This window comes from Eumetopias jubatus, unplaced genomic scaffold (assembly GCF_037043125.1).
Source record: "Eumetopias jubatus isolate StellerSeaLion01/CBP00866 unplaced genomic scaffold, mEumJub1_p1.0 scaffold_10, whole genome shotgun sequence".
NCBI lineage: Eukaryota > Metazoa > Chordata > Mammalia > Carnivora > Otariidae > Eumetopias > Eumetopias jubatus.
Window position 1 is genome coordinate 82,067,647 of NW_028274816.1, and position 13,091 is coordinate 82,080,737.

Genomic DNA, 13,091 nt, shown 5'->3' on the forward strand with positions numbered 1-13,091 from the left:
CCCTTGGACTTGAAACTCAGAGGCAAGCAGGCCAAGCCAGCAGGAACCTGGCCTTGCATACCAGGGCAGCCCTCAGGACCACTGTTCGAAACAGACTGCACGGCTGAAGCCTGCTCCCCTCCCCTCCCCTCCCGAGGGAGCCTGCCCAGGGCCCTGCAGGTGGCTTTAGACGACAGAAGCATCTTCAAGGATTTGATCTGTCCACGGGCCAGGAGAATAAGACAGTGACCTAAGGATAGAGAAACTGGTCTTCCTTGGGTTTTCTGAAATGAAGTTTTTATTATGAGACAATTTTAAATTTACAGAAAAGTAGCAAAGACCGTCCAAGCTTTGCTGTAGGCTCCCCACTCAGTTTCCCTATTGTAACAACTTGGGCCTGCGTGGTTGATCTGTCATCGAGACTAACTTTGGCACTTGGTATTAAACTCCACACTTTCCTCGGACCTCACCGGTTCCTCTGTTCCAGGATCCAACTCAGGTTCCCACATTGCATTTGGATGGAGAAGGAAAGGCATTCCAGGCAGGTGGAATGGCAGCGGCACAGGCTAGGAGCAGTGGCCCATTACCTACCCTGTCTGCCTGACAAGTAATGACTAGTTGGGAGGTGGCTAGAGGTGGGAGGCAAGCAGGGGTGAGGGAGAGTGAGTTTGGGGCAGGGCGGGGGGTGGGGTGCTGGTGGGCTGCAGGCCATGCTCCCAGGTGCAGAGGTCCTAGGCGCAGGGAGATGACAGGCTGGTGTGGGTTGCCAGGCAGTGCCCAGGACTGGAGCGCTAACTCTCAGCTCCACCAGTTACCTGCAAGGTGATACCACTTCCCTGCCCCGCTATTTTCTCAGCCATTAAATGTATGGGAGATAAAATGAGACGCAGCAAAGTCACAGTAAATCCCCTAAAGCCAGCAATGAGCTAGGAAAAAAAAAAAAATCACATCATTTCTCTGAGCCCCAAGCTTGTCCTCAAGATGGAAAGGACGCACCCGCTTTTGGGCAGGAGGGCAAGTGCAGACTCTCTCCCTCCTGCCCAGAGCTTCCCTGCTCGCCGGAGCCAGGGGCTGCTGCGTCCTCGCGGTCCCCTCCCCAGGGACGCCAGGCCCTCTCCCGCTCCGGGCGGGGTGGGGACGGCCCTGAGCTTCCAAGAGCACAGCCCCGAGGTGACCTTGGCCGAGGCCTCGTACTGCCCCGTTGCAAAACAGAAAAAGCACAGTGCAGAAGGCGGTGCTCCCCCATCCCCCTGCGCCGGGCCAGCGGGCCCAGTTCTACCAGGCGCCGGGCCCCACCGCGTCCACGTATCCCTGGCTTCCGGTGGTGCTTCCCAGAAGGTTACTCCCCTCCTCCCCAGCCAGGCATCGAGCCCCTCATCCACCCCCCCCAGCCTCCTGCGGCCACCGGACCCGGGGCGGGGGGGAGGCACACGGAGCCCCACCCCCACTGTCGCGGCCAGGCCTGCCGCGGAGCTGCGGGCTCGCGGGGAGCCGGGGGCGGGGGTGGGGGACGGCGGCTGCCCCCTCCGCTCCCGCCCCGCCCCGGCCGCCCGCCACCGCCCCTTTGTTCCGCTGGCCAATCGGCGGCCTCCTTGACTAAATAAGGCGAGGAGCGCGCCCAGCGCCCCCAGTCCGTTACTTCCACCCCCGCCCGGCCGGTGACTCAGGGCCGGCGGCGGGCGGGGACGGGGCTGCCCGGGCCGCGGCTTCCCGGGCGGCGGGCGGGGCTCCCGCGGCGCCGAAATCGCCAAATATGGCCGCACCGCGCCGCGCGTGCCACCGCCCTCCGCCGCACACCTGCGGCCGCACCTTGTCGTTCCCACCTCCCCGCCCCCCCGCCGGTGACACACCGCGGAAGAGGAAGTAGCGCCCGCCCCTGCCCCGCAGCCCGGCGCCGCGGGTGGAGGGGGGGGTAGGGCCGGGCTCCCGGGCCCCGCCCCACTCACCTCCGCGACCCTGGGGCTGAGCGCCCGGCTTCCCGCGGACTGCAAGGTGCGGAGGGAGGCAGGGGGGCGGGGAGAGAGGTCTGTGGGTGTCTGCTCCCTCCCCATCTGTTCCCAGAAGTGGCTACCCCTTCAGGCACGCCAGACAAAGGAGTGCTGGGGGGAGCTGGAGTTGGAGGAGAGACAGGTGCCCCCCAGCCAGAGTCAGAGGCCTGAGTGGAATCGTGGAGTGGGCGGACACAGGACGTGGAGACCTTAGCACTTCCCACCTTCCCTGTGTCCTGTGTGTGACATTTTGGGAGCCCCAAGTGGAAGTCATCCTTACATCACGGACACCCCCACCTGGGGGTTGTCCTCAGGCCGTGATTGTGCCCACGGGCGCGAGTGGCCGCGAGTATGGATGGGTTTTACGGAGGCCCGGCCCGGGGTTCTCCCATAGGTGGGGCACACACCTGACGAACAGCAGCCCTACCCCTGAAAAGCCTGGGGAGTCGGGGACCCAGCTAGTCCTGGGGGCACGGGTGGCCACAGACAAGGCCATGGTGTCTGGGGCACTGCAGTCCCCAGGTGAGCTGGGCAGCTGCTTTACCTTCTGGGCCCATCGTCCTCATCCACAGACGGCCACCAGCTCACCTTGCAGGGCTCTAGGGGAGGCTGGCCCCGCCCCCCACGGTCAGACACCTGCCCGGGTCAAGCTGAGCGCCCCGGAGACCTTGTGTGAGTCCCTGGCCTCACTCGGCCCGGCCCCACCGCCACCACTCTCGGCCTGGTGCTCTTCCCCACGCCTCCTCTGACGTTTCATTCTGAGCACTTCCAAAAGCTTACAAATCAGCCCAAAGAAATCATAGTCTTTGGTTCCTCTCTGGGCATAACCAAAACACTGGCGCCAGCAGGTGCGGCTAGGACCCTGCTCGCGAGGCCTGGTCTTCCAGCTCAGGCTCCTGGGGAGAAGGGGACGCCCTGGACCCGGGAGGACACACAGCCCCAGGGCAGCCGGGCGGGGCCGGCCTGCTGGCGACCCGGCGTCGGGCAGCAGCGGGACGGCCTGGTCCCCCTCCCACCCTGGCTCTCTCTAGTATCGTAAGCAGAGGGTGCCCACCAACTCTAGGGGAGAGCCGACCGTCCGCACAGTCAAAACGTCCTTTTCCTGCCTCAGTTTCCTTATAATGTGCACAGAAGCTTAAAACAAAACAAAGCCCTCCCCAGTGGATGGGGGGATGGCCCCAAACCCCGAGTAGAGCCCGCTCCTGGGGACAATCGGGCCTGCGGTTTGAGAGGCAGGAAGCGTCGGCGGCGGCTGGAACGAAGCCTCTGTCTCCGCACCGCCAGGGACCCCAGGCAGGGCGCCCCCTCCTCCGGCGGAGGGACCTGCGCGGTGGTTGGCCACGATGGGGGACAGGCGGCTCCCAGGCCTCATCACGGAGACGAGGTCACCACTCCTCGGGGCCGCGGGGCCCAGGGCGCCGCAAGGGCGACCGGCGGGGAGCCCCCGCCCGCCCCTCCCCCAGCCCAGCGTCGGCCTGCGCAGCCCACGCTCTCTGAGGAGCCTCGGGGTGCAGCTCGCAGGGGGCGCGCGGGGGCAAAGCCCCCCACCCGTGGGGCCGGGCGGCGGGGACACACCCCGGCTTGGGGCGCGGCCGAGCCCTGGGCCAGGCAGTTTCGGGGTGCAGCCGGGCCCTCCCCCACAGCATAGCAGTCCCGGGGCGGGGCTGGCCAGTCGGACCCGCAGTCCGGCCCGCGACCCCCGGGGAACACCCGCCCGCCCTGCCCGCGCGCGGGGTCCGCGCGGGGTCTCGCGCGCGGGGTCCGGAGCGCGCGGGGGCGGCGCGGGCGGGGCCGTTGGGGGCGGTGCGGGCGGGGGGCGGTGCCGGGCACGGGGCCCCACGTGTCCCGGCCGGGCGAGCCAATGGGCGCCCGGCGTTCGGAAAGATCGCCATATATGGACATGTTCTGGGGCCGCGCGCGCCGCCGGCCCGCGCGCGCGTCCCGCTTCGCTTAAATAGCGGCGGGGGAGGCCGCGCTCGGTCTCACTCGCCGCACCCGGCCCGCGCTCCGCGTTCTCCCGCAGCTCGTCCTTCGCGTCCACTGCCGCCGCCGCCTCCACCGGTAAGAGCCCGGCCTGCGCGCCCCGGGCCCTGGTCCCCGCACCTGGCTCCGAGGTCCGCACCACGCCTCCTACCTGGGGGGCCCGACCACACGGTCCCGGATCGGCGGGGCCGGGCCTGGGTGGGGTGGACGGCCGGTGCACGGCGGGCGTTGTTGGGGGGGGGGGTGACTCGGGGCGGGGGGGGGGGGGGCCGGGGCGGGGCCGGGCCGCAGTGCGGAGAGTCCCGGTCGCGCCGCCGCCCGCGAGTGGGGGGCGCCCCGAGAAAGGCCCGGGCCCGGCTCGGGGGCGGCGGGGGGAGGCGGGCCCTCGGTGCCGGGGCTCGTCTGACCGGACGGGCCTTTACACAGACCGCAATGGAAGAGGAGATCGCCGCCCTCGTCATCGACAACGGCTCCGGCATGTGCAAGGCGGGCTTCGCTGGGGATGACGCTCCCCGGGCCGTGTTCCCGTCCATCGTCGGGCGACCCCGACACCAGGGCGTGATGGTGGGCATGGGCCAGAAGGACTCCTACGTGGGCGACGAGGCCCAGAGCAAGCGGGGCATCCTGACCCTCAAGTACCCCATCGAGCATGGCATCGTCACCAACTGGGACGACATGGAGAAGATCTGGCACCACACCTTTTACAACGAACTGCGAGTGGCCCCCGAGGAGCACCCCGTGCTGCTGACCGAGGCCCCCCTGAACCCCAAGGCCAACCGCGAGAAGATGACCCAGGTAAGCGCTGCCCCATGCGACCACTGCCCACCTGTTTTCGTTAAGCCATGTTCTGCTCAGCTTTATTTTCTGAAATTCAAGTATTTCTTTCGATATTTTCAGGGTTCTGTTCCTCTCCTGGCATTTCCTCCCTGAAGTCTCAAGGTTTCTTATTTGTGTTTCTGCCTGCAACCTTTTCTTTTCTCTACACATCACATTTGCGGCATGCCAGCATGCAGTGTGTGAGCATGGGGTGGCTCCGAGTCCCTGCCTTGGACTAAGGAGCCCGTTGCCTTTTCTCCAGATCATGTTCGAGACCTTCAACACACCGGCCATGTACGTGGCCATCCAGGCTGTGCTGTCCCTGTACGCCTCTGGCCGCACCACTGGTATTGTCATGGACTCTGGGGACGGGGTCACCCACACTGTGCCCATCTACGAGGGGTACGCCCTGCCCCACGCCATCCTGCGTCTGGACCTGGCTGGCCGGGACCTGACGGACTACCTCATGAAGATCCTCACGGAGCGTGGCTACAGCTTCACCACCACCGCCGAGCGGGAAATCGTGCGTGACATCAAGGAGAAGCTGTGCTACGTGGCCCTGGATTTCGAGCAGGAGATGGCCACGGCTGCGTCGTCGTCCTCCCTGGAGAAGAGCTATGAGCTGCCCGACGGGCAGGTGATCACCATCGGCAACGAGCGGTTCCGCTGCCCGGAGGCGCTCTTCCAGCCTTCCTTCCTGGGTAGGTGTGGGGCAGTGGGGTGCCAGGGGTCCCACTGGGGCGGGGGAGGGCGGTGCTTGCTGTTTGTGGCCTCCATAGGGGCGGGTGCCCTCTAACGGAGAGCTTTGCCTTTTAGGTATGGAGTCCTGTGGCATCCACGAGACCACCTTCAACTCCATCATGAAGTGTGACGTGGACATCCGGAAGGACCTCTACGCCAACACGGTGCTGTCTGGCGGGACCACCATGTACCCCGGCATCGCCGACAGGATGCAGAAGGAGATCACAGCCCTGGCGCCCAGCACGATGAAGATCAAGGTGAGTCCAGGGCAGCTGTGCGCTGGGGGCTCCGAGGCCTTACTGTGAAGACCACACCACGAGCTAACAGCCACGTTCTTGTTTTTACAGATCATCGCTCCTCCTGAGCGCAAGTACTCCGTGTGGATCGGGGGCTCCATCCTGGCTTCACTGTCCACCTTCCAGCAGATGTGGATCAGCAAGCAGGAGTATGACGAGTCAGGTCCCTCCATCGTCCACCGCAAATGCTTCTAAATGGACTGCGAGCAGATGCGTAGCATTTGCTGCATGAGTGAATTCCGGAGTATAAGTTTGCCCTGGCAAATGTATACACCTCATGCTAGCCTCATGAAACTGGAATAAGCCTTTGAAAAGAAATTTGTCCTTGAAGCTTGTATCTGATATCAGCACTGGATTGTAGAACTTGTTGCTGATCTTGACCTTGTATCCAAGTTAACTGTTCCCTTGGTATATGTTTAATACCCTGTACATATCTTTGATTTAAACCCTTAGCACATGCGGCTCGGTCAGTTCGTGGCTGAGGTTGAGAACACGTTGATGGAAGAGAAATCCATTGATTGGAGAATCTGCAAGACCATGAGGTTCTTGATCTGTGCAGGGTATTAATGTCTAAGAGCTGCCTATTCCAGGATTTCTCTAGAGGCTGGCAAGAGTCCTGAACGAGTTGTCATTTCTGTCTTGCCGGTCTAACAGGGTTGGGAAGGTCCGAGCCTTAGGACCCACTTTTCCTTTCTTACCCGATGTTTTCCTGCCAGAACACCGTGGGTTGTTAATTGCCTTGAGTTGGAAAACGGTTTGCATTTACAACTGTAAATTTATTCATCCTTTTAATTTATGTAAGGTTTTTGTACACAATTCTCAATTCTTTAAGAGATGACAACAAATTTTGGTTTTCTACTGTCATGTGAGAACATTAGGCCCCAGCAACGCGTCATTGTGTGAGGAAATAAAAGTGCTGCAGTAAAGTGCGGTGGCTTCTGTTTGCGGGAGTGGTGGGGTGGGGCTTGGTGATAGAAGTCCCTGGCTGAAATTGGGGGACAGTGTGGATTCTTCAGGATGAAAAGTGATTCTATTTTAAGAACCAGGTCTGGTGAACAGCCGGCACAGTTTGAGAACTGGGGGGCCCCTCCCATGGAGGAAGGTTTGTGGACAGGGACTGCTGTGCCCCTGCCCCGCCCTGAGCTGAGACTACAAGCCAGGGGAGTTCTCCAGATGACGGCTTGGGTGCTTGGAAGGCTCTGCTGCCAAGAAAAGCGCTTGAAGCCATACAGGGGTGGGTTCCCTCCGCACGCAGGTGGTTGTGGGACTTTGGGGTTCCTTTTCTTCCACAAGCTCAGTGGAGTGGCCATGAAAATGAAAGTTAATGAAATCACTGGTTCCTGAACCAAAGGACTGGTCGTCAGTGGTGTGAACTTGACCGACTTGCCCCTCAAAAACATCCCTGTTTGTGCCCCTGGCTCAGTCAAAGGTTCAGTGCTTCTAGTGGTGGACCTGAGTTAAGCAGCTTTTTGAAAATATTCAAGTTGCCTTGCAGGTTGGGTCAAGGAAATCTGTTTGGAGAGGGTGAACATCGTGAGTGGGGGGCAGAGGGCGAGAGAACCTTCAGCAGTGCAGTGGAACCAACTCGGGACTTGATCTCACAACCCTGAGACCTGAGCTGAAATCCGAAACACGCTTAACCGACGGAGCCACCCAGATGCTTCAAGGAAGTAAGATTTCTTAACTTGATGAAAACATGTAGGGGTTTGGAAGGACTTCCTTTTGAAGTGGTTAGGTTCTACTGGCTGGTGGACCATTTTTGCCTTTGCTGCTGGGAAGCATGTTTCATCAGTGGGGAGGGCGGTGGTGCTTCATAGGTCCCATCTTGGTTGGAGAGGGGGCTCTGTTAGGTTTGGAGCCAGGGGACCCCGGAGCACATGACTGAAGGCTGTGGAGAGTCTCCCAGCAGAAAGTGGGCCCTCCCAAGCCCCGGACTTCGTCCTGCATTTCCTTCCTGGGACCACCCATGGGAACATAGCGACCGATCAAACTACTCTCTTACCCTGGGCTGCTTTCCACTTTCAGTTGGGTCGAGGTCTGGTCCGCAGTGCGCTGGATCCCAGCAGCAGAGGAGAGACGGCTCCATGTGTTGGGTAGGAGAGCAGGGGAAGGGAACACTTTGATTCTAGAGCCAGAAGAAAGGGGGCCACACTGTCTGCCCTACCCTGGCCCCACCCTTCTGGTGTTGGGGCAGGTGGGCCAGTCCCTTTACTGTCCCCACACAGGAGCGTGGTGGTTTCTCCCCATGGGTGTGAGGACGGAGTGCGGGCCCCCGACACCTGAGCCAGCAAACCACCTGTCAGCATTTCTCTCAGGAGCTCCAAGTCCATCAAGATGCGAAGCTTTGAGAAAGGAGATGGGGCTTGGGATGACTTTTGAAACAATCTGCTCAAACCAAAGCGAGACAAGGTTAGTTTCTGCGAAGACCATCATGAACAAAGTCAACAGACTACTTGGGCTAAGTGGAGAACCAGGGATTTATCTCCAGACTATGCAAGGAGCTGCGAACCAAGAGACGGGAAAATCGGCAGACGAGTAGGAGAAAGCATACAAGTGAACAACTTCCAGAAGATGAAACCTCAGAGGCTAATGTCTTAAATACTGTCCAGCTTAATGAATGGAAGCTTCTAGAAGGGATGCCTCCTTGGAGAAGTGTCTTGTACACCCGGGGCCTCAGTGCCCCCCTGCAAGGCTCCCCTTCCCCAGGGCTACCCTGGTGTCCTGACCATGAGGCAGAGGTGGACGCGCTCTGAGTGGAGCAAGAGGCTCGAGGGTGCCCAAGCTTCCTGCAGTGTGAGGAGCGTCCACACGCCTAGCGGGGGGTCAGTAACTGCTCCAACCTGGAGTCGGTGTCCCCAGGCAAGAGATGGACATTGTGTTTATTGGATGCAATTCCAAGTCCAAAGTCCTCTTTCATCTCCAATGGCCAGTGTTTTAGTAGAGGACAGAGACCATTTCAAGGATTCACACTGGAAAGCCTGGTCTCTGGTGAGTGAGAGACTGGCCTCCAGGACGTTTTACGGTTAGAGACCCCAAACATCCAGCTCAGAGAGCTTCTGTCTGGAAGCACGTGAGCTGCTGCTGCTACACACGGAGCCCCCACGGCCTCCCACGGTTGTGCTGGCCTGCAGCCTCATCCCCCCGATTGGTGGCCAGCCACGTGTTCTTTCCTGCAGGGAAGCTTCCCCTCCCTTTCAGCTCCCTGTGGGGGCCCCTCCTAGGGGTGCCCTCCAAGGAGGCCTAATCATGGTGCATGATTCCCAAAGGTCCTCCTACATTTGCAGGAGGCTGCATCTCTCTGGAGAGTTACACCTCCCACCCCATTGATGGCGGGTTTGGCCAGGGGACATGTTTTAGACAATGAAATAGCTTGAGGAACCTTAGGAGCCAGTATAGAGTGGCCCTGCTCTCTTTCCCCTCTGCTCTGGGACCACGGTATTCCAGAGAGAGGCTTCTCCATCAGTCTGGAGGCTGGAGAGATGCCATCAGAGCCAACCTGGATGGACATACAGGGTGAGCAAGAAAGAAATCCTTATTGCTAGAAGTCAATGAGATTGTGGGGTTACTTGTTATGCAGCATAACCAAACCTCTCCTGCCTGATATAGCATCATAGTATATGTGAGTGGTACCCTCTGTACAGGAAATGAAGAGCCCAGAAATAAACCCTCATGTGTATGGTCAAGTGATGTTCAACAAGGGGGTCAGGACCACTGAGGAGGAAAGGACAGTCTTTTTAACAAAAGGTGCTGGGAAACTAGATGTCTACATACAAAAGAATGAAGCTGGACCCTTACCTCACGCCATATACAAGCATCAACTCAATACTGACCAAAGACCAAAATGTAAGACCTAGAAGACCATGGAAGGAGAGCCTTGTGGCATTGGATTCGGCAGGGGTTCCCTAGGTATGACAGCAAAGTCACAGGTGACAAAAAAAAAAATAGACAAAGAGGACCTCATGAAAATTCTACAATTTGGCACATGCAGAGATGCCATGTGCCTGCGGATTTGATGACTCTGGAACCTCATGGAGGTGGAGCCACACAGCCTTTGTCTTTCTGTGTCTGCTTTTGCCACTGCTCACGGTGTCCTCTGGGTTCATCATGTTGTAGCGGGTGTCATCGTGCCCTTCCCCGTCTCCGTGTAGACTGCAGTCTGTCCACCTGTTCATCCGCGCACAGACACTGTGTGGCTCCCACCTCTTGGCTCCTGGGAATCGTGCTGCTGGGAGCATAGGCGGAGAAACATCTCCTCGGATCCCGCTTCTCATTCGTTTGGGCACTTACCAGGAGGTGGAATTCCGGATCACACGGCAATCCTAACTTTTGGGGATCCCATCCCGTCTGCACAGCAGCGGCCCATGTCACGTTCCCACCAACCGTGCCCCCAGTTCCTCCACACCCTCACAGCCCTCGCTGTTTACCGCTCTGTCGCTAGTGCCACAGGCTCTTTGAGGGCAAGCCCCTTGGGCGCACCAGGGTCTCCCCCCACCCCACGCAGGGCCCGCCTGGCACACAGTAGGTGCTCAGGACCTGTCCGGCTTATCTGAGCCAGCAGGCTCGGTCCTGCCTCCAGGGCAGTAAAACAAAGCACTCAGAAGACACTGAAGCCGAGGCCTCAGGGAGCAGAGCTAAAACATGGCCTGGACGACACGGGGTGCTGGGGGAGCCTGGGGGCTTCAAGGGCATGGAGGGGATTCAGGACCAATGGACACCCGAGCTTAGTTCACTTACCGGACTTCACCGTAGAAGGCTGTGATCCGCAGAACTTACAGGCCAGTTGCCACGGAGGCCAGGCGGGGGACTGGACTGAGGGGGCTCTGTCTCCCCTGACCCCAAAGCTGGGCTCCACGCTCCCAGAGGCCTTTGGTGGCTGGGTGGTCCCTCTGTCCCGAGCCAGCCAAAGCCTTGGCACTCAGAGCCACAGGAGACACCCCAAAGGAGAGTCATGGCTGTGCCATCTGCCCCCGGGGTGGGGTCTTGTCGGAGGGACGGAACAGAAGGGCCCTCCCTGCCCTCTTGCTGTGGGCTCCTCACAGCCTGCTGACTGCCCCCGACGTGCTGTCATCTGGGGTGTGTCCCAGCTCAGCTCCTGGCGGGATCAGAGCCTGCCTGGGATGCCCGCCGTGGCTGTGCCCCCCTGGCACCCCCTGCCCGAAGTCTGCACCCTGCCCCATGGCCCTCCCAGCAGCCAGCTCCCTCCCCCTCACCTGGGCTTACACTTCCCAAAGCAGAGGCTGATGGGAAGCTGTGATTTGGGGGGTGTGTGTGAGGGGTACTAGAGAAAGCCCTGCACTTTTGAGACCCTCACTCAGGGGCCCTGCTCCCAGGGAAGGGGGTGACTCAGCTGTCTCACGAGGAGCAGGGGGGCTCCTGAGGGCTGTGGGAGCCGTCCGATGGGCTGGACAGACCCAAGGTGGAGCCTCAGCAGCGGTGAATGCCGCAGGACTGGTCTAGCTCCTGCCCAGTGCGTCTGCCCCTCCTTCAGCCGCCCACCGGCCCCAATATCACACCCCCCCTTACCCCCCTCCCCGTCCTTTGTGGAAATATAGCTGCTGGCCAGTGAGAACAAGGGGCCTGGCCCTTGCACCCCAGCCGGCTCCTGCAGAGGAGGGTAGAGCCCAGAGCAGCAGAATTCGGATGTCCCCCGGCCCCAGCTTCCCCACCCTGGGCCCAGGAGGGGTGGCTCCAGGGGCTGAGTCTCTCCAGCAGGACACAACGGGCCAGCTGGGCCCTGGAGGTGGGCCAGCCTTCGACTGCCCGTCCCGCCTCACCTGCTCTGGCCCCATGGTGGTACCGAGAGCCCCATAATTCCTGGTGGCTCACTGGGACCGCAACACTGCTCACCTTGGACTGGCCTCACCAGAGCCCCGTCCTCAGCCTCATAAGGAAAAGACCCCACAGTGTTAGAGGCCTGCACTGCCTGAGTCATGAGGAAACGCTGCCTCTGGGAAACAGGCATATATTTCTTTTATTTTTTTTTTTAAAGATTTATTTATTTGAGAGAGCGAGAATGAGAGAGAGAGAGAGAGAGAGAGCCCACGAGAGGGGGGAGGGTCAGAAGGAGAAGCAGGCTCCCCGCCGAGCAGGCAGCCCGATTCGGGACTCGATCCCGGGACTCCAGGATCATGACCTGAGCCGAAGGCAGTCGCTCAACGACTGAGCCCCCCAGGCGCCCCAGGCATATATTCCTGTATTAAAAAAAGAACACGGGGCGCCTGGGTGGCTCAGTCGTTGGGTGTCTGCCTTCGGCTCAGGTCATGGTCCCGGGGTCCAGGGATGGAGCCCCGCATCGGGCTCCCTGCTCGGCGGGAAGCCTGCTTCTCCCTCTCCCGCTCCCCCTGCTTGTGTTCCCTCTCGGTCAAATAAATAAATAAAATCTTAAAAAAAATTTTTAGAACAGTTTCAGATTTACAGAAAGGTTGCGAAGATGGTACGGAGTCCCATCCACCCCACCCTGTGTTTCCTGCTGGTGCAGGGCCCGCGTCACAGATCAGGAACCAGTCTGGCTCGCTGTTGTTAACCAAAGTCCACACTCTGTTCAGGTTTCCTCGGTTTTCCTGTCACACCCTCTCTCTGCCCTGGTCGTCACGTCTCCCCATGCGCCTCCGGGCTGAGCCCTCTCTCACGTCCCTGGTTTCGGGGGGCCTGGCAGTTCTGGGGGGAGGTTCTGGGGCAGTCCCTCCGTCGGGATGTGTGTGATGTTGGGTGATGGGTTTGGGGAGGAAGACCACAGAGCTGAAGGGCCTTCCCATCACGTCACGTCAGGGGTCCCTGCTCTCAATGTGGCTCGTCACTGAGGACGGGACCTTGACCCCTGTATGGGGTGTGGTCATTCTCCCCAGTGTGTGTACTGTTCTCTTTGGGAGGACGTCACTGTGTGGAGCCCACACTCCGGGGGTCGGGGGTCATGCTCCACTTATGCTTCACCTTCTTGAGGGGGGAGCCGCGACATAAATCGTTCCCCACTCTGCGTGCGAGATTTATGTCTTCTCCATTCACTCATTCAGTCATGTATTTACATCTGCGGGTATCTCGGTATCCACGCACACAGTGGATTATAATCCGCTACTACTCATTTGGTTGTTTAAACTGCTCCGTGTTTGGCCACTGGGAGCTCGTTCAGAGGGAGCTCTCCTGGGTCTCTCTGAAGTGGGCCCAACAATGTGAATCATTTTTCTGGCACTAAAAGATGCTCCAGGCTCATCTGGTACATTCCCTGCCTCAGGCCTAGGGCAGCTGTTTTTCCGTGTCTTCCTTTTCTTGGAGAATGATGCTAGAGACCAAA

The 13,091-nt window shown here is 60.0% G+C and overlaps 1 protein-coding gene across 1 annotated transcript; it reads left to right on the forward strand.

Moving 5' to 3' along the window:
* Window positions 1-3,918: 3,918 nt before the first annotated feature.
* Window positions 3,919-6,729, forward strand: ACTG1 (actin gamma 1). The gene is made up of 5 exons (XM_028112315.2): window positions 3,919-4,028; window positions 4,377-4,745; window positions 5,029-5,467; window positions 5,583-5,764; window positions 5,855-6,729. The coding sequence occupies exons 2-5, from the start codon at window positions 4,383-4,385 to the stop codon at window positions 5,996-5,998; spliced, it is 1,128 nt and encodes a 375-aa protein (XP_027968116.1). The 5' UTR covers window positions 3,919-4,028; window positions 4,377-4,382; the 3' UTR covers window positions 5,999-6,729.
* Window positions 6,730-13,091: the final 6,362 nt, after the last annotated feature.

Excerpts from the sequence above, each read along its gene's own strand:
- ACTG1 (XM_028112315.2), top strand. The coding sequence starts at position 4,383 with ATGGAAGAGGAGATCGCCGCCCTCGTCATCGACAACGGCTCCGGCATG. Across the intron at positions 4,746-5,028 it reads ACCGCGAGAAGATGACCCAG|ATCATGTTCGAGACCTTCAA; the intron begins GTAAGCGCTGCC and ends CCTTTTCTCCAG. Across the intron at positions 5,765-5,854 it reads CCAGCACGATGAAGATCAAG|ATCATCGCTCCTCCTGAGCG; the intron begins GTGAGTCCAGGG and ends TTGTTTTTACAG.